The sequence below is a fragment of the Geotrypetes seraphini genome, chromosome 12, assembly GCF_902459505.1.
Source record: "Geotrypetes seraphini chromosome 12, aGeoSer1.1, whole genome shotgun sequence".
Lineage (NCBI taxonomy): Eukaryota > Metazoa > Chordata > Amphibia > Gymnophiona > Dermophiidae > Geotrypetes > Geotrypetes seraphini.
Genome location: NC_047095.1, coordinates 114,697,682 through 114,713,798, shown reverse-complemented (window position 1 = coordinate 114,713,798; position 16,117 = coordinate 114,697,682). Strand labels below are relative to the sequence as shown.

Here is a 16,117-nt window from a genome sequence, read left to right as displayed (position 1 = left end):
CTGTTTGTTCACTGTATTTTATTATCTACCAGGCTCCACTTATTCCTAATTTTCTACTGTGTCACATGGCCTAAAGCTCTAATTACCATAGTGATCCAGAAGAAAACGGCAATTTTGATAGGTTGTGATATCTTCTGAAGGACAAAGAAAAGAGGGCGTTGCTGTAAATGAGCTTTTGAGACCTTACGACACTTCTTGCTAATCTGCCGTTTTACTGTATAAGCGCCAAATCCCTTCTTGCTGAGCTTTTCAAATCAACAAATGCCATGCTAAAAGGAATTCTTTATTTTCAGGATGAAGATGTTTAAAGACTTCTCTAAAACACACGTCTCATTCTTGACGTTCATCTTGGGGACCATGACTGGATTTTTAATTTCAAAGTAGGTACATTGAGGCCCGGATTCCCAAAATGGCGTCATTCAGAAGGTGCTCAATGAGCATCTAAGTTAAGTGTTAAATGTTGCATGGCACTGTAGGGGAAGGATACATTGTAGCAGGGTATTCCTTTCAATTACATGCATAATTATAGTATCTCGGTAAATATGCCTAAATTCGGTGCAGGCATTTCTACTACGTTTTTGTCGATGTAAATGGCTGTGCCTAACTTTAGTCGTTGTTCCTAAGTGTAAGTGCTATTCCATAAACCATGCCTAACTTTAAGTGTGACTTATAGATTAGTGCTTTTTTGGGGGGGAGGAGGTGGGCTGACTTTTGTGGTGTTATATATAGAATTTAACCCCAAGGGGCTGGCTAAGAGGTCCTTATCTGTTAAAGGAATGTGAGAAACCACTGTGTCAAGGAGAAGGAAGTAGACACTTCAAAAAGAGTTTGGGTGAAGGTGACAGAGGTCGGAACCGTGAAATAATTCAATATATTTCTTTTCTTGAACAGGTGGCCAGAGGTCGGATCTCTAAGTTGGAGGTCTGTATACTTTCTCAATAAAATTATTACAGTTGGGGCCAGATTTATAAATCAGGCCCCACAAAGAAAAAACAAAACCACTTAAAAAAACTTTTTTCATATACTGTGATTGTGCACTAACTTGTCATTTTGGTTTTAGCCTTACAGCATATACTTAGGTTTCAGTTTCAACTGTAATTTGTCTCTGGCGAAAAACCCTGCTTGCTGTACCAAAATTGTCATTCAGCTTGGGTGTGGATTTCAAAAGACAAATTCATTAAATCCAAGTGGGATTTTTTTGTCATGTTTCAAGTAAATCTTTCCAGGTCCATCGGCAACCTAATGAGTTCCTGCGGTCTCGCAAGGTTGCCACGGGAACTCATGGCAGCCATTTTAGATAGTGTCTCTACATAGAGCAGGAGCATAGAAAGATCACTCCTGTCCCGGTTAACCACTGGACCTCCAGGGCTTTTAAAGGTAGGCTTTAGAGGCGGCAGCTTTCATAGTCAGCTGGGATAGGAGACGGGAGGGATTGTTCCTGTCTCGGCTCACTGATGGACCAGCAGGACATACAGCAGGCCCAGGGAATGCCTACAGCAGGTGGAGGTAAGGGGGAGTAGAATCTTGATCCCAGCAATATTCTCCCAGTAGAATCTGCAGGAAGAGGTGGGACTGTTGGATGCCATGGAATAAAGGGAGTGATTAAAGAAGACAAAGAAATTGACGACAAACTGAACACATTTTTTGTGTCTGTATTTACCGAAGAGGATATACACATCATATCGGAACCCATCAGGCTATATGCTGGAAACGAAGAAGGGAAGCTGACAGGGATGACGGTCAGTCTAGATGAGGTATGCAGGCAGATTGATAGGCTAAAAAGCGATAAATCCCCGGGACCGGATGGCAACCATCCGAGGGTCATCAAGGAACTGAAAGGGACTATAGCTGAACTGCTTCAACTAATAGCCAATCTGTCGATCAAATCGGGAAAGATTCCGGAAGACTGGAAGGTGGCGAATGTTACGCCGATCTTCAAGAAAGGTTCGAGGAGGGATCTGGGTAACTACAGACTGGTGAGGCGCTTTTAAAGGACCGCATCATTGATCACCTTGACGGACACAGGAAAGATGGTAGAGGTGCTGATAAAGGACCACATCATTGATCACCTTGACGGCCAGTCAGCACGGTTTCAGCAAAGGCAGACCGTGTTTGACGAATTTGCTGCACTTCTTTGAAGGAATAAACAGGCAGATAGACAAGGGCCAGTAGCGTACTAAGGGGGAGGGGCGGGGGTGGGCAGTCCACTCCGGGAGACAAGCCCTGAGGGGGTGCTCCCAGCCTTGCCGTTCAGTCCCCCCCACCCCCCGACGGACCGCTCGCCCACCTGGCCTCCCTGCACCACCAAGAAGCAGCCGGCAGCGGGATAGCAATGTCAGCGATACCTGCGCTGCTTCGGAGCTGCTTCCTGCGCCGCGGTCCCACCCCTCCTCTGACGTCAGGTGGTGCAGGGGGGCTAGCGGTCCTTCGGAGTGGTGCGGACAGGAAGGCAGGCAGGCCTTCAAGGGGGGGGACAAGCAGGCCTTCAAAGGGGAGACAGGCAGACAAGCCTTCAAAGGAGGGACAGGCCTTCAAGGGGGGGGACATAGTTAAGAGCGTTTCTTCTGATGTCTTGGCCACTTTTGGCTTTGGCGTCTTGAACAATAGTTCTGAAAACATTTTTCAGAACAGCCAAGAACAAGGACAGTACAGAAAAAGTGAGGATCCTCTGTAAAAGTAAGGATAATACCTCAGCGATGCGTATGTGTATCTTTATGGGACTTGAGTTATAAATTGCTGATTTCAAGACCACTTACACAGACATGTTAGCTTGCAATACTCATTAGCCAGTTATGATCATATATAACGCATCTATGAAAGTCTAAGTCCCAGTGCTGGGATTTGAATTAACAATCCTGCACATTATGTCACCCAGTTGTTAATGCCTTACAAACCTGAGGGATTTTTTCTGTTTTCCATCCACCCTTACCCATTTCCAACTTCTGCTCTCTCTTTCCAGAACACACTATAACAAACCTGATATAGCACAGGCTCCGTGAGTAACTACCTATATATAATACATACTGTATATGTCAAATGCATTTTTAAAGTTTTGATATTTTTTCCCTGGGAAATGATGAATTAGATCACTCTTTAATAGGGATGTGCAGTCAAAAATATTTTGATTTGTTTAATTTCCTGTGTTGTTTGTTTTTCTTTTTATTCAATTTTTTTTAGGGCACTGGTTCTGGGTATGGTGCTCTTAATTGCACTTGGAAATCTTGCCACACACCCAATTACTGCTCGCAATTTAATTGGTTAATAACCCAATTAGCACTTCTATTCCATTTTAAGAAGTGTTAACAGGGCATCTCCGGTGCTATGCAGCCTTTGTTGACTTCCTACTGAGGCCTGTATTCTTTTTAAGGCCTAGATTCACTAACCCTCCAAACCTTGTGCAATCCGTTTCCGTTTGCATGTAGGCCAACAAATTCACTAAAGGCCTGCATGCAAATGGGGACGATCATTAACACGCTCCCTACACACGGCCAGGATCACTAGAGAGTGATCCCCGCTCATGCGCACACCCTGACAGTAGTGACAGGAGAAGCAGCCTCCTGTCACTGCTGTCAGGGCTCAGCCCCGTTCGCTCCTGCCTCCCTGCTCTGCCCCGATCTCTCTTGCCTGGATGCTGGACTCTCCTGCTCTCTGCCGCCATTCCCTGCAGTGCAAGCCCATGGTTTTAAAGCGGGCCTGAACTGCGGGGAATGGCGGCAGAGAGCAGGAGAGTCCGGTGAGCAGGCAAGAGATTGGGGCAGAGCAGGGCAGGTAGGAGAGCCTACACTAGCCCCACCCACTGGCCCTGCCCAACACACCTCCCAGGCCCCGATCTCTCCTGCTTGCCCTGCTTTGCCCCGATCTCTACCCTCCCTGCACGGACCTCCCGGCATGGCCCTCGCTCCCCTCCCGGCACGGCCCACCCACCCCTGGCACCAAAAAGTTGAGAGCAGGAGGGGTGTTCAGTCCCTCCTGCTCCTAGGCCTCTCACCCCTGGCCCACCCCTGGTCCTTCTAGAGTCTGTCCTCCATAGGCCTATAGAGTGGGATTATGGCACCTTTCTGCTGGGCTTCAAGGGCTCTCTGCAGAAGCAAGGTTTTTTACCTCCCCAATGTAGATTTCTGTACAATGCCCTTTTGGTGGGAAAAAAACTGATTCTGACCTACTGGATTTCCGAAGACTCCCCTCCCACCGATCGATGGCGGACCAAGCTGAGAGAGATGACCCAATTTGAGATTTGTTCCCATATGCGACATTATGTGACATGGGGGGGAGGCTTGCTGGATCTCCTTCCCACCTAATCGCTCTCTGTCCGGGGCACTACATTAGCTATCCTGGTTTGCCTACTTGTGGCACTAATGCTTCCTTACCTGTAATCCAAAGGGGGGTAGGGGGGCAGGGAGGAACTTCTGGGGCAGGTGTGTGAGTAGGGTGCTTGCGTTGGATTTTATATGCCTGATGTATATCTATTGCATGGAGTAGGGTGTATGGGATGAAGCTGGTTTGTTTGGGTTTCTTCATGAAAACTACTATGGCTGTTGATCTAACCTGAACATGTACTAGTCCTGGATGACGGGTCCCTGGACTGTTTCGCTGTTTCTGCTTCAATGGACCTGGTCTCTGTAAGGATTGTAATGTAAGGATGGCCGCGCCCCCACAATGTTAGGTTGTAGGGGTTATGTTAGGTGTCCTTACAAAACTCCAGGTCCCGAGTTCAATACCATCACCGAAGATTCACCAGGAAGTAGACTCAAATAAGAAGCACAGCCAGAGGTGATTGCATAAAGAATATATTATAGAAATAGGCTTACAGAAAAGTAAGATTCATAAAAGTTACAATTAAGCATTAAAATTAATGAGAGATATAAGTTTTACAATTACAAAGACTGCTTCTGTGTTCTTGTGAATGAGAGAGAGCACACAAAGAAAGAGAGAGAGAGAAATAGGGGGGTGGGGAGGGTGATGTCCTAAGCTTCAGGTTCCAGCGATAGAGAGCAAGAGAGCAAGAAGAACAAGAGCAAGAGGAGGGGGGTGATGTTGCTAGGGGGCTTTTATAGTTTGAAAACTTATTCTAAATATAGAATCTATTGAGCTTCAATAGAAGTTAAGCATCCCCATCCTTAGTAAACTTGTGCTAGACAGGAAAAGAATAGACGGAAGTCAAATGTAATTTCCAGTATGCCTCTGACAATAGTTTCTGATTAACCTTAGTTATCTGTACACCTGGACCCATTGTATATCCTAAGCTGTCCATCCTAAGCATCAGACATTAACACATCTTCTTAACACCTTTTCACTGCCAGGTCCTCTAAGCACTGATTGAATTAGGGTTATTTGAAACAGTCTGCCTGGATGCTTACTGTATGTGATCTATCTGCATCAACATCCCAGAGTCTGATTGATATAATTTCCCATAGGCCTTTGCTGACATTAGTTATGCCAAGTGAAAATGCTGATTGCTAGCAATAGCTATGTTGACAGTCTCTCCCTTGATGGACTTGCTGTTTGGGGACGTTTGGCTCTCCTAGATTTTCCATTGTTAACTTGTTCTTCCTGTATTGTTCTTCTACTGCCTGTGATTCCATGTCTGGACCATTTGCCATTTTCAATAAAAATATATTAAAAAAAAAAAAGAAAAGAATAAATCTATATATATAAAATCGGAGGTATGTATGTGTGTATGTGCCGCGATCACGCAAAAACGGCTTGACCGATTTGAACGAAACTTGGTATGCAGATCCCTCACTACCTGGGATGATATGTTCTGGGGGTCTCGCGGCCCATCTGCACACGTGGGCGGAGCTACAAACAGAAAATCAGATTTCACCCATTCAAGTCAATGGAAAAAATGTAAAAAGCTGTGGGACCGATTTGAACGAAACTTGGTATGCAGATCCCTCACTACCTGGGGTGATATGTTCTGGGGGTCTCGCGGCCCACAACTCTATGTTGCTTGCTCAAGGGTGGCTTCACCCAAGAATTTATATGTTCTTGCTCCAGGAGGTGAAACTAAAAATGTTTTTTATAATCACGTTTTGCGTTAGTTGTATTGTATTCATTTTGTCAAATATTTCACATTATAATTTGAATATTGTACTTTTTATTAAGCTGTAAAAAAATAATTTCATTCACCACTATAAAGTATCTTTATTTGAATCCATTTACAGTGTTATTGCTATAATTAAATACCCGTGCAACGCCGGGGCATCAGCTAGTTATTATTATTATCAAACCTTCCATTTCTTTCAAAACTATCGTACTTGAGAGAGTGGTATTCAACCAACTTCAAACTCATGTTGAATCAGTTAATGCTTTGCATCCCCGGCAATCTGGTTTTTAAGACAAAGCACAGAGACAGTAGTTCCTGCCTTAGGGCTCCTTATACAAAGCTGCCAGTAGCCACTAACCTCGGTAGACGCCTACAACTTTGAGGTAGGCGTCTACACTTCTCCCTCTGAATCCGTAGTTTCAGTACCTGCAGATTCGGCTATTCGCGATTTTTGCCGGAACCTCCCCCTTGATTTTTAACAACAGAAACGCTGCATCCTGGACCTTCCCCAGACCTTACCTGGTGGTCTAGTGACGACGCAGGGCAGGATCGATCTTCCTACGCTCCACCTCGTGCAGAGCCATCATCATAATGCATGCTGTGAGTTCCTGATGTAGTCTCAAGATTACATTTTGATGACAGCTCTGCACGGGGCAGGAGCATAAGATCGATCCTGCCCTGCGTCACTGCTAGACCACCAGATAAGGTCTGGGGAAGGTCCAGAATGCAGAAGGGAGGCAGGGGTGGGCCAGAGCTTGCCCTAAAAGTTATCCGTGATTTTTCAATATTCGCGGGCCAGCTCTGCCTCTATTCCCCGCAAATATGGAGGGAGGAGTATACACTGATGCACCTACCAGCAAGTAGCTGTGTTTATGGGTGTTTTGGGGCAGATTTGGGGTGGAGTTTTCACAAGCCAATAGATGCCCACCTTAGATGCACTCATTTAGGCCAAGAAAACCCTAGCCTAAATGGGAGTGCATCTAGAGTCTAGGGTCAATGCCTAGGCACCACTAGGTGCGATTCTATAAACAGTGCTTAGGACTTAAAATCAGGCCCTGTTTGTTCTGCCTGATCCTTGTATAATTTATCAAATATCTTACAACTAATAAGAGTAAATCTTCCAGACGCAGTGACGTGATGATTCTGACTCCCTGGCTGGCCCCAATTGTCTGGGAGGGGACTTTTAACCATGATATCTTGATGGAAGAATACCAGTGCAACAGCTATAGAATTGGTCTTATAGTCCCTGCCGTTGGAAAGTAAGTACCCCAGTCTCTAGCTTAAAGTTGAGTTTCTTTTTTTATGCGAGCGATGCATGGCTAATTCACACTCTTGTAGAGTACGGCAACTTAATCCTTGTTTGTCTCCCATAGAACTGTTTTTCTTTTTTAATGCTATTTAACAAATTGAGCAAATGAAACTTGTAAATTAATTGAATACATTTTATTTTTCAAGGTATATAAAATTACTTAAGAAATTCCTAGAATCCGCAGAGAGATACTTCATGAAGGGAGGAATGGTGAAGTACTATGTTTCTACAGACCGTCCCGATGAAGTGAAAGCTCTTAATCTGGATATAAAGAGACCCATGAAGATTATCAAAGTTCCTGAATACTCAGATTGGCACCAGGCTGTTATGGGCAGGATGGAGGTTATCAAAAATCAAACTGAATTGCTATTTCATAAAGAATTGGACTACTTGGCCTGTTTAGATACAGACATAGTGATGTTGAACCCTATAGGAGTGGAGATCCTTGGGGAGATGGTAGGTGCGCTTCATCCTGGATATTACCACAGCCCACGCAAAGATTTACCATATGAAAGGCGCCCAATCTCTCAAGCTTTTATTCCCGAAGATGAAGGGGATTTTTATTATCAGTCAAATTTCTTTCTTGGGACAGTGCCAAGGATCTACCAGTTGACGAAAGCATGCAATGAAAACATCATGAAAGACAGAGCCAATGGTATTCATGCAAGGGTCGATGAAGAAAGTCATTTAAACAAGTATTTTCTCTACAATAAACCTACAAAGGTGTTGTCCCCTGAATATATATGGAGTAATAGCCTTGGGAGCCCAAAAGACATAAAGATTAAACGGGTGAACTATGGAGATAAACCTTTTAAAAAGGATACATGAAACATGTGTACACGTCTGTGTGTGCGTCTAAAGGAGGGAGAGACTTGAATATCTGCGTTGTGGTTGTGGGGAGGTTGCTGTGTGTGCTTTATGTTTTTATTGGGTGCATTAGCATTTAGAACGCGCTAATTGTTCGCACGTGCTAAATCAGCTAGCGTGCCTTAGTAAAAGAGGGGGAATGCCTGCTCATTTGTCCTTCGCTTTGTATAATGTGAATAATAAATAAACACAATACAATACAATATTCTATTAGATTGGAAAGAATAATAACATTAAACCAGGTGTGATAATAAATCACACCATTAGATGCTGCTGACAACAGATTTTTTTCTAAATTCTTTATTTATAGATTTTTAACATTTGACAATCTTACAAGTCTAAAAGAAAAAATACAATGTAAGCTCAAAATAACATTTCCATTCCATATTTTTAGGACGGAGCTGAAAAAAAGCTGAAAATTACTAGCAAATAAAATTAAAAGGAAAACTAAAGATGAGGCCTGGCTGCCCTAGAACTTATTCTTTCTAAGCTGTCTGAGAATCAGCAAAACACATGATACCATTGCAAATTACCTGGAGCAGAAATATGTACCTGTAGATGACTGCTGGGGCTCATAGAAAACATAAACCAAAAAAACACTGTGGAGAAACGATGTTCCTGATGTGGACTTTATTAGAAAATCAATATAGACAGATACGTTAAGACATCAGGCTGCCAGTTGGTATAAATTAATATCTGAGCTCTTGAATAAAAAACCAAAAAATGGTCTTCGGGACATTTGGAGCATTGAGATAAAGCAGTAGATTTCTGTATCTCGATGGCCACGAAGTTGGACTTGGAGGATGAAATGTACAGCGTCAACATCTATGCGACAAACATGGTTTATTTCTGTTACATAGATCTTTTTGGACCCCGGTTAGACTGTTCTAAATCTAATAGATGCTGGCACTGTCATCTAATATTATACTAATCACAGCTATAGAATAAAATAAAATATATTTAATATGAAGTGCTCAGACCAATACCCTATGATTCAGTGATCTCACCAAACTGGGGTATGTTAGAGACCATCATATCACTTCATTGTCCCTATGCCACCCTCCACCATTCTTCTGATACAACAAAAGTAGTTGAACAAGTCACTTATCTTTAGGGTGGATTAAGTGGGATGGGTGTCAGGATCCTGAACCTCCAGCTGCGTTAAAGTTAAAGTGCTATGTGCTTAAAAGTGCACACCCTTTGCCAACGTGAACACTAACATGTGCTGTTGCTGTGCCTGGCCCCCCGACTCGAGTTTCGGGTCCTTCGTCAGGAGGGGTCTCTGTTAAAAACACAAGTTTAATTAAAACCTAGCTAAAACCTAATTGTTTGTATATACGTAACTGAATCAGCTCCTTTTATCTACTATTATATATATATATATAGTAGTCTTTAAGCCCGTTAAATTAACGGGTGCTAGAATAGATGTCTGTCTGTCTTTCTTTCTTTCTGTCTGTCTCTCTGGCCCCCTGTCTGTCATTCTCTCTCTCTCTCTCTCTATCCTTGGCTAGTGTTTGTCTGGGGGGGGGACGTTTCTTTCTCTCTTTCTCTGCTGTCTGTCTGTGTTTATTCTATCTGTCTCCCTGGCCCCCTGTCTTTCTTTCTGTATGTCTCTCTGTCTTTCTCCCTGGCCCTCCTGCCTACCTGTATTTATCTGTTGTCTCTCTGGCCCCCTGTCTGTTTGTCTTTCTTTATATCTGTCTCTCTCCCTGGCCCCCTGTCTTTCTTTCTGTATGTCTCTCTGTCTTTCTCCCTGGCCCCCTGCCTACCTGTATTTATCTGTTGTTCCATGCCTGACTGTCTCTCCGTGGCCCTCTTCTGACTCCCTTCCCCCTCTCGAAAGCAAGCCCATTACATTAATGGGTGCCCTGTGCAGCAGCATTAGCGTTTCCTCTACCCCCTTTCCCTTCCCGCGGTCCCGACTACAAAGCTGGTGATTCCAGCAGCAGTCTTCACACGCTGCTTCGGGCCTTTCTACTGCCCTGATTTACTCTGGCACGTCCCTGATGACATCATCAGAGACGCGGCAGAGCAAATCAGGGCAGTAGAAGGGCCCGAAGCAGCGTGTGAAGACTGCTGCACACGCTGGAATCGCAAGGTAGTCAGGTCCACGGGAAGGGAAGGGTGGGGTGGAAAAGGACTCGGGTCCCGGGCAGCGGGGTCAGTTTTTTGGTTCGTCCTGGGGGGGGAGGAGGAGGTGCTCTTTGTACCCCAGTCCCGGCTTGTGGAGGCGATCGTCGGCTGGCTGGGAGCAGGCTTGTAGAGGCAATCGTCAGCGTGTAAAGAAACTTCCGTATTGTGAGGTGGAGAGCAGGGAAGCTTGTCTGGCGCGCATGTGCACTCGTGTTTCCGCGACGGATCAGGGAACATGACTTTTGAGTGCGCATGCGCGACCTAGCATTTTATTATATTAGATATATATATATATCTTACTTTATAACGAATCAAAATGCTAATATTGTGACCAGTCAGATCCGGGCTCTGCCAAGGTCCCAGTTAGGCCAGGGGTAAAAGTACAAAAGAAAACCCGGAAGGGAATGGACAAGGATTGTTCTAGGGGTGATTTGCAGGTTAACCACCAGGGGGAGCCTGAAATCTCCCAGGATCTCCTGGAAGAGCCATATCTAGGTCACCACAGGAGGAGCCCTAGAGCTAAGTTATTCCCTGCTGAGTCAGCCAGGTTAGGGTGTGGCCCTAGAATATATAAACCAGCAGCTGAGAGCAAACAAGTAGGCAGGCTAGGGAGTAGGTTCAAACCTTTCCTCCCTGAGAGTCTCCTCGGGCCCCAGTGGTGGTCACATTAATTTGGTATCAGGAGTGGGATATTGCACCTCCTGCAGGCAACACCAGGTAATTGCAATTGGAAAAAAATATATATATATTTTCTTTTGCTTTACCATTATGAACTTGTGCTGGAGAAGGCATATTTAGCTTTCTGTTATTTTGAAATTGGAACTATTGAACTGTTTTCTAATTGTTTGGAGAAGCATATTTTTTTGGACCACTTTATCTGAGGAATTTCCTGTAATCTATTCGGAGGAGGAGTTTCCAACCGGAAGGCGGAACCAGGATAAAGACAGCAGCATATCCTGTGGAGGAGTGCAGCGAGGAGCTCAGTTCGAGTTCGGAGGGAGAGAGAGTCAGACCTGGGTTCCAGTTCGTGAGCTGAGTTCCAGGAGGACCCAAGATCCAGAGGGACCGGTGGATCCAGACCGAACCCCAGTTCCAGACCGGTGACAGCACAGGCGGTGCACCCAATCAACACGAATGCGAAGACTCATCAGTCCCTCTGGTAAGAGTACCTAGGGGTAGCTGGTGAGGATAAAGTGGTGCTGGTTGGGGGAGGACTGGAGGCTGGGGAGGCTAGTAAGGGGAGGAACACTCTTACCAAGCGGCCATACTTGGGTTCCTTTTCTTTTTGTTTGCCTTTCAGGTCCGTGCTATGGAGCAAGTCTCGTTATTGGCAGCGTTGGCTGAAGAGGACCGAAGACAGACCGAGGAACTAGAGGGCATTTTGAGGACTAACGAGGCGCGTTGGCAAGCTCGTCAGGATGCTATGATGCTGCAGTATGGGGAACTAATGGTGACCATGCAGGAGCAAGCGAAAATCTTTGCTCAGATACTACAGCAGTCTACAGCACTACCTGCAAGTCAAGCCTTACCCGGTGTTTCAGATCCAGCTCTGGTAGGACTTAACACGCTGACATATTTAAACTGGGGGGAGTCTGCGCTCATAGATGCTCCTGATGATTCCCTTAGTGCCCAGACGCTAGGGCCGATCCTGGAAGTGGAGGAAGCCTATCTTGATGCTCGAGAATTCTTAAGAGGAGGCCCAGGCATAGTGCAGGGACATACACCTAGGCAGAGCCCCGGGAATTCAAGTAAGAATGGGAATAGGAAACCCCCCTTTCAAAGATTCATCTGCTCCTGCATCCAGGCCTAACACTCGGGGAGGTGGTAGGAAATGTTATAGATGTGGGAAGACCGGGCACACACAAAGTTTTTGTGGGGTAGTAAACTTGTCCAGCCGGAGAACTAGGTGCGATGCTAGGGGAGCCAAAATAAGTATTCCCGGGCAAGGTCTGAAGACCGCCTGCACTACCACAGTCTCTGTAGGCGGACATGAAACTGTAGCACTGATCGACACAGGGGCCGATCAGTCTATGATGTCTGTATGGTTCTGAGAAAAGGTATTCCCTGGGGAGAAAGAATCCTCCAATGCTGGGAGGGTTGTAATTAAGTGCATACATGGGGATAGTGTGCATTATGCGCTTAGGCCAACCACAATTCTACACCAGGATAGGGTGTATCAAGTAGTAGTGGCTTTGGTCCCAGGGGCCCCGTATGACCTGATTTTGGGACAGGACTGGCCTGGGTTGAACGAGTATCTGAGTATCAAACAGGGATTTGTGAATACTCGGTCTCAGGGTTTACCTACGGCAGGTCCTGGGGCAGAGCTGGGAGACGTATTCCCCTTTCAGGAGGGAGTGGTGGAGAGGCCTACTCACAAGCAGGCAAGAGCCTCAAGGGCACAGAAAAGGAGACAACAGCAGCAGAGAACGCAGGGGCTTAGGCAGGCCGAACAGAGGAAAGAGTTTCCTAACCTTCCTCAAGAAATTATTAGTACCTTTCCCACGTTTGGCAATGAACAAAAAACTGACCCTTCCTTACAAGAGTTATGGCGTCAGGCCACCAGACTCCAATCAGGTTGTGCCAGATTGTGAGTTATAAGGGGGCTCCTCTATAAGGGTGCCGAGGACTTGGGGGGAAAGAGGGAACAGTTGGTGGTTCCAAAGGGGTTCAGGAGGGCCATCCTACAGACTGCTCATGACTCCTCGTTAGCCGGGCATAAAGGGGTTCAGGCTACCCAGATACAGGTGCAACGCAGGTTCTTCTGGCCAGGTTGGAAACAGGAGATAGAAGAGTTTTGTAAGTCCTGTCCCACCTGTCAGAGGTTGACCTTAAGTAAACCAGCGCGTGCTCCTCTTATCCCTATCCCGGTAGTGGAGGAACCCCTCATGAGGCTAGCCATGGATATTGTAGGGCCGCTAGAGAGGACTCCTAGGGGATACAATTTTATTTTTGTTGTAATGGACGTTGCCACCAGGTTTCCATGGGCTTTTCCCCTATGGAAAACATCATCTAAAGTGCTGATGAAAGAACTAATGGGGTTATTCTGCGCCATAGGCTTCCCTAGGGAGGTATTGTCCGACCGGGGAAGTAACTTCCTATCTAAGGAGATGGAGGGGTTCTGAAAAGACCTTGGGGTTAGGCATATTAGGACGTTGGCTTATCACCCTCAGGCCAATGGAATGGTCGAACGGTTTAACCAGTCCCTGAAACACATGCTTAAAAAAGGGTTAGAAAATAACATCAGGGACTGGGACCTCTTTATCCCATTTGCTTTGTTCGCTGCCCGTGAGAGGGTACAGGACTCCTTGGGAGTTAGTCCCTTTGAGATGCTATACGAGCGAGCTCCCAGGGGTCTGTTAGATGTGGTAAAGGAGGGTTGGGACCCTCCTGAGGAGACGGGCATGGATGTGATATCCTATCTGTCCCGCCTGAAGCAGAATCTGGCTCAAGTTGCCAAATTGGGGAAAGAAAAGCTTGAGTGGCAGATGAATGAAGTGGCGTAATAATAATCATATCGAACCCATTAAACTAAGATGTATATCACTGATGCCTGACATAACATGTCCAGAATCACAAAAGTCTGAGGGTTATGGTTCCCGGATAATTATTCTAGAATCAGAGAAAGATGGGGCTGGGAGAGACCTTGGGGATTCATCTACTGCACTCCCTTGCCTCCATGCAGGATCCCTATATGTAAAATCTCCCAGATAGATGCTTCTCTAATCTGCTATTTTGAAAAAAACTACAACATCCTCCCATGATAGGAGTTGGTGGTTCCATATCGCTGAACTAGGCTTCCCCAGGCTCTCCTTGATTTCTGTATTTCTTGTCTTGGCACTGCATATGCCAGGTAACTCTTTAAAAATGATCAAACTTCAGAAAAGTAGTAAAAACTTTTATTTTCACATGAACTGGACTGCAATTATAGACTCTGACTTCTAAATTGTTACCTGAATGAGTCTAAAATGTATAGTGTATTTAGCTGCAAAATAAACCTAGTATTTCATGTGTACATACATAGGACAACTGATTTGGTATAAACATGTGCATATAAGATCCTGCCAATCCAATCTGATCAGCTTCTTTGACTGGGTGACGAGGAAACTGGATGCTGGTGAGTCCCTGGACATCATCTACCTGGATTTCAGCAAAGCATTTGATAGCGTACCACACCGCAGGTTGCTGAGCAAGATGAGTTCTTTAGGTTTGGGTGACACATTGACCAATTGGGTTGGGAACTGGCTTGGAGGTAGGCTTCAGAGGGTAGTGGTGAATGGCACCCCCTCCGAAATGTCAGAGGTGATAAGTGGAGTGCCACAGGGCTCCGTCCTGGGCCCGATCTTGTTCAACATCTACATAAGAGACTTGACAGAAGGGCTCCGAGATAGAATAACATTATTCGCCGATGATGCCAAACTAAGCAATATAGTGAGCAAAAGCACAACAGACAAAAATTCAATGGCAGACGATATGATGCATGACCTACTTCTACTGGAACGATGGTCTAGGTCCTGGCAACTCAGTTTCAATGCCAAAAAATGCAAAGTCATGCACCTGGGAAGCCGAAATCCATGCAGGATTTACACACTAAATGGCGAGATCTTGACAAAAACTGAAGCAGAAAGAGACCTAGGGGTGATTGTCAGGGAAGACATGAAGTCTGCAAATCAAGTAGAGCAAGCTTCATCCAAAGCAAGGCAAATCATAGGTTGCATACGCAGGAGTTTTGTCAGCCGTAAACCTGAAGTCATTATGCCACTGTATAGATCCATGGTGAGACCGCACCTGGAGTACTGTGTGCAATTTTGGAGGCCACATTACCGCAAGGATGTGCTGAGACTGGAATCGGTCCAGAGAATGGCCACCAGGATGGTCTCGGGACTCAAGGAGCTCTCGTATGAAGAGCGGCTAGGGAAGTTGCAGCTCTACTCACTCGAGGAACGTAGAGAGAGGGGAGATATGATCGAGACATTCAAGTACCTCACAGGTCGCATCGAGGTGGAAGAGGATATCTTCTTCTTCAAGGGTCCCGCGGCAACAAGGGGGCATCAGTGGAAAATCAGGGGCGGGAAACTGCACGGTGACACTAGGAAATTCTTCTTCACCGAAAGGGTGTTGATAGCTGGAATAGTCTTCCACTTCAGGTTATTGAGGCCAGCAGCGTGCCAGATTTTAAGGCAAGATGGGACAGACATGTGGGATCTATCCGCAAAGATAGATAGGGAGGGTTATTGGAGTGGGCAGACTTGATGGGCCGTGGCCCTTATCTGCCGTCTATTTCTATGTTTCTATCTATAAGTAGGATGATGGATTATTGGCATAATCATGCCGGTATTAATAAATCTAATACCACCATATCTCTACAGAAGCTAATGTATCATATCATCTTTACAGAAGCTCATGTAGTGTAGCACCTTTGTAGAGGCTCATGTAGACTGCTCTGAATTGACGCCATGGTCATTAGTAGTGGTATAGAAGCTCTTAATAATCATAATCATAAAATACTGTTACCAGGAAAATAAACATCATTCTCTGTAAGAGTATCTGTCTGTGCTATGCAGTTATTTAATTATACTATGTTTGCTGATCTGTAACCCATTCTGGACTCTTTAGGGAGGATGGGCTAAGCAATCAAATAAATATATAAATAAAAACAAAATGCAGATAAAGAAATTTTATGCTGAATTTCAAATCTTAGATTTATAGGTGCTATTCTGGATAGAGCCACGGGAGGGCGCCAATTATCTTAGAGAGAACTATAT

At 45.3% G+C, this 16,117-nt stretch overlaps 2 protein-coding genes across 3 annotated transcripts in view; both read left to right on the top strand.

Annotated features, from left to right (window-relative positions):
* LOC117346602 (histo-blood group ABO system transferase-like) overlaps window positions 1-16,117 on the top strand; it is a 187,888-nt gene that overhangs the window by 49,705 nt on the left and 122,066 nt on the right. The window contains exons 6-10 of one of the 2 annotated variants that reach the window (XM_033916437.1): window positions 294-380; window positions 892-921; window positions 2,960-2,995; window positions 7,171-7,305; window positions 7,502-8,430. In XM_033916437.1, coding sequence (XP_033772328.1) covers window positions 294-380; window positions 892-921; window positions 2,960-2,995; window positions 7,171-7,305; window positions 7,502-8,183 — 970 coding nt within the window. In that variant the 3' untranslated portion in view covers window positions 8,184-8,430. Of the gene's footprint in view, window positions 1-293; window positions 381-891; window positions 922-2,959; window positions 2,996-7,170; window positions 7,306-7,501; window positions 8,431-16,117 lie in introns of those variants that run through there. The other variant, XM_033916435.1, reaches the window with a different exon arrangement.
* Window positions 11,889-16,117, top strand: part of LOC117346605 (histo-blood group ABO system transferase 1-like) — a 49,623-nt gene continuing 45,394 nt past the window's right edge. The window contains exon 1 of the mRNA XM_033916461.1: window positions 11,889-11,907. The gene's annotated coding sequence lies outside the window, so the exon portion shown is untranslated. The remainder of the gene's footprint in view (window positions 11,908-16,117) is intronic.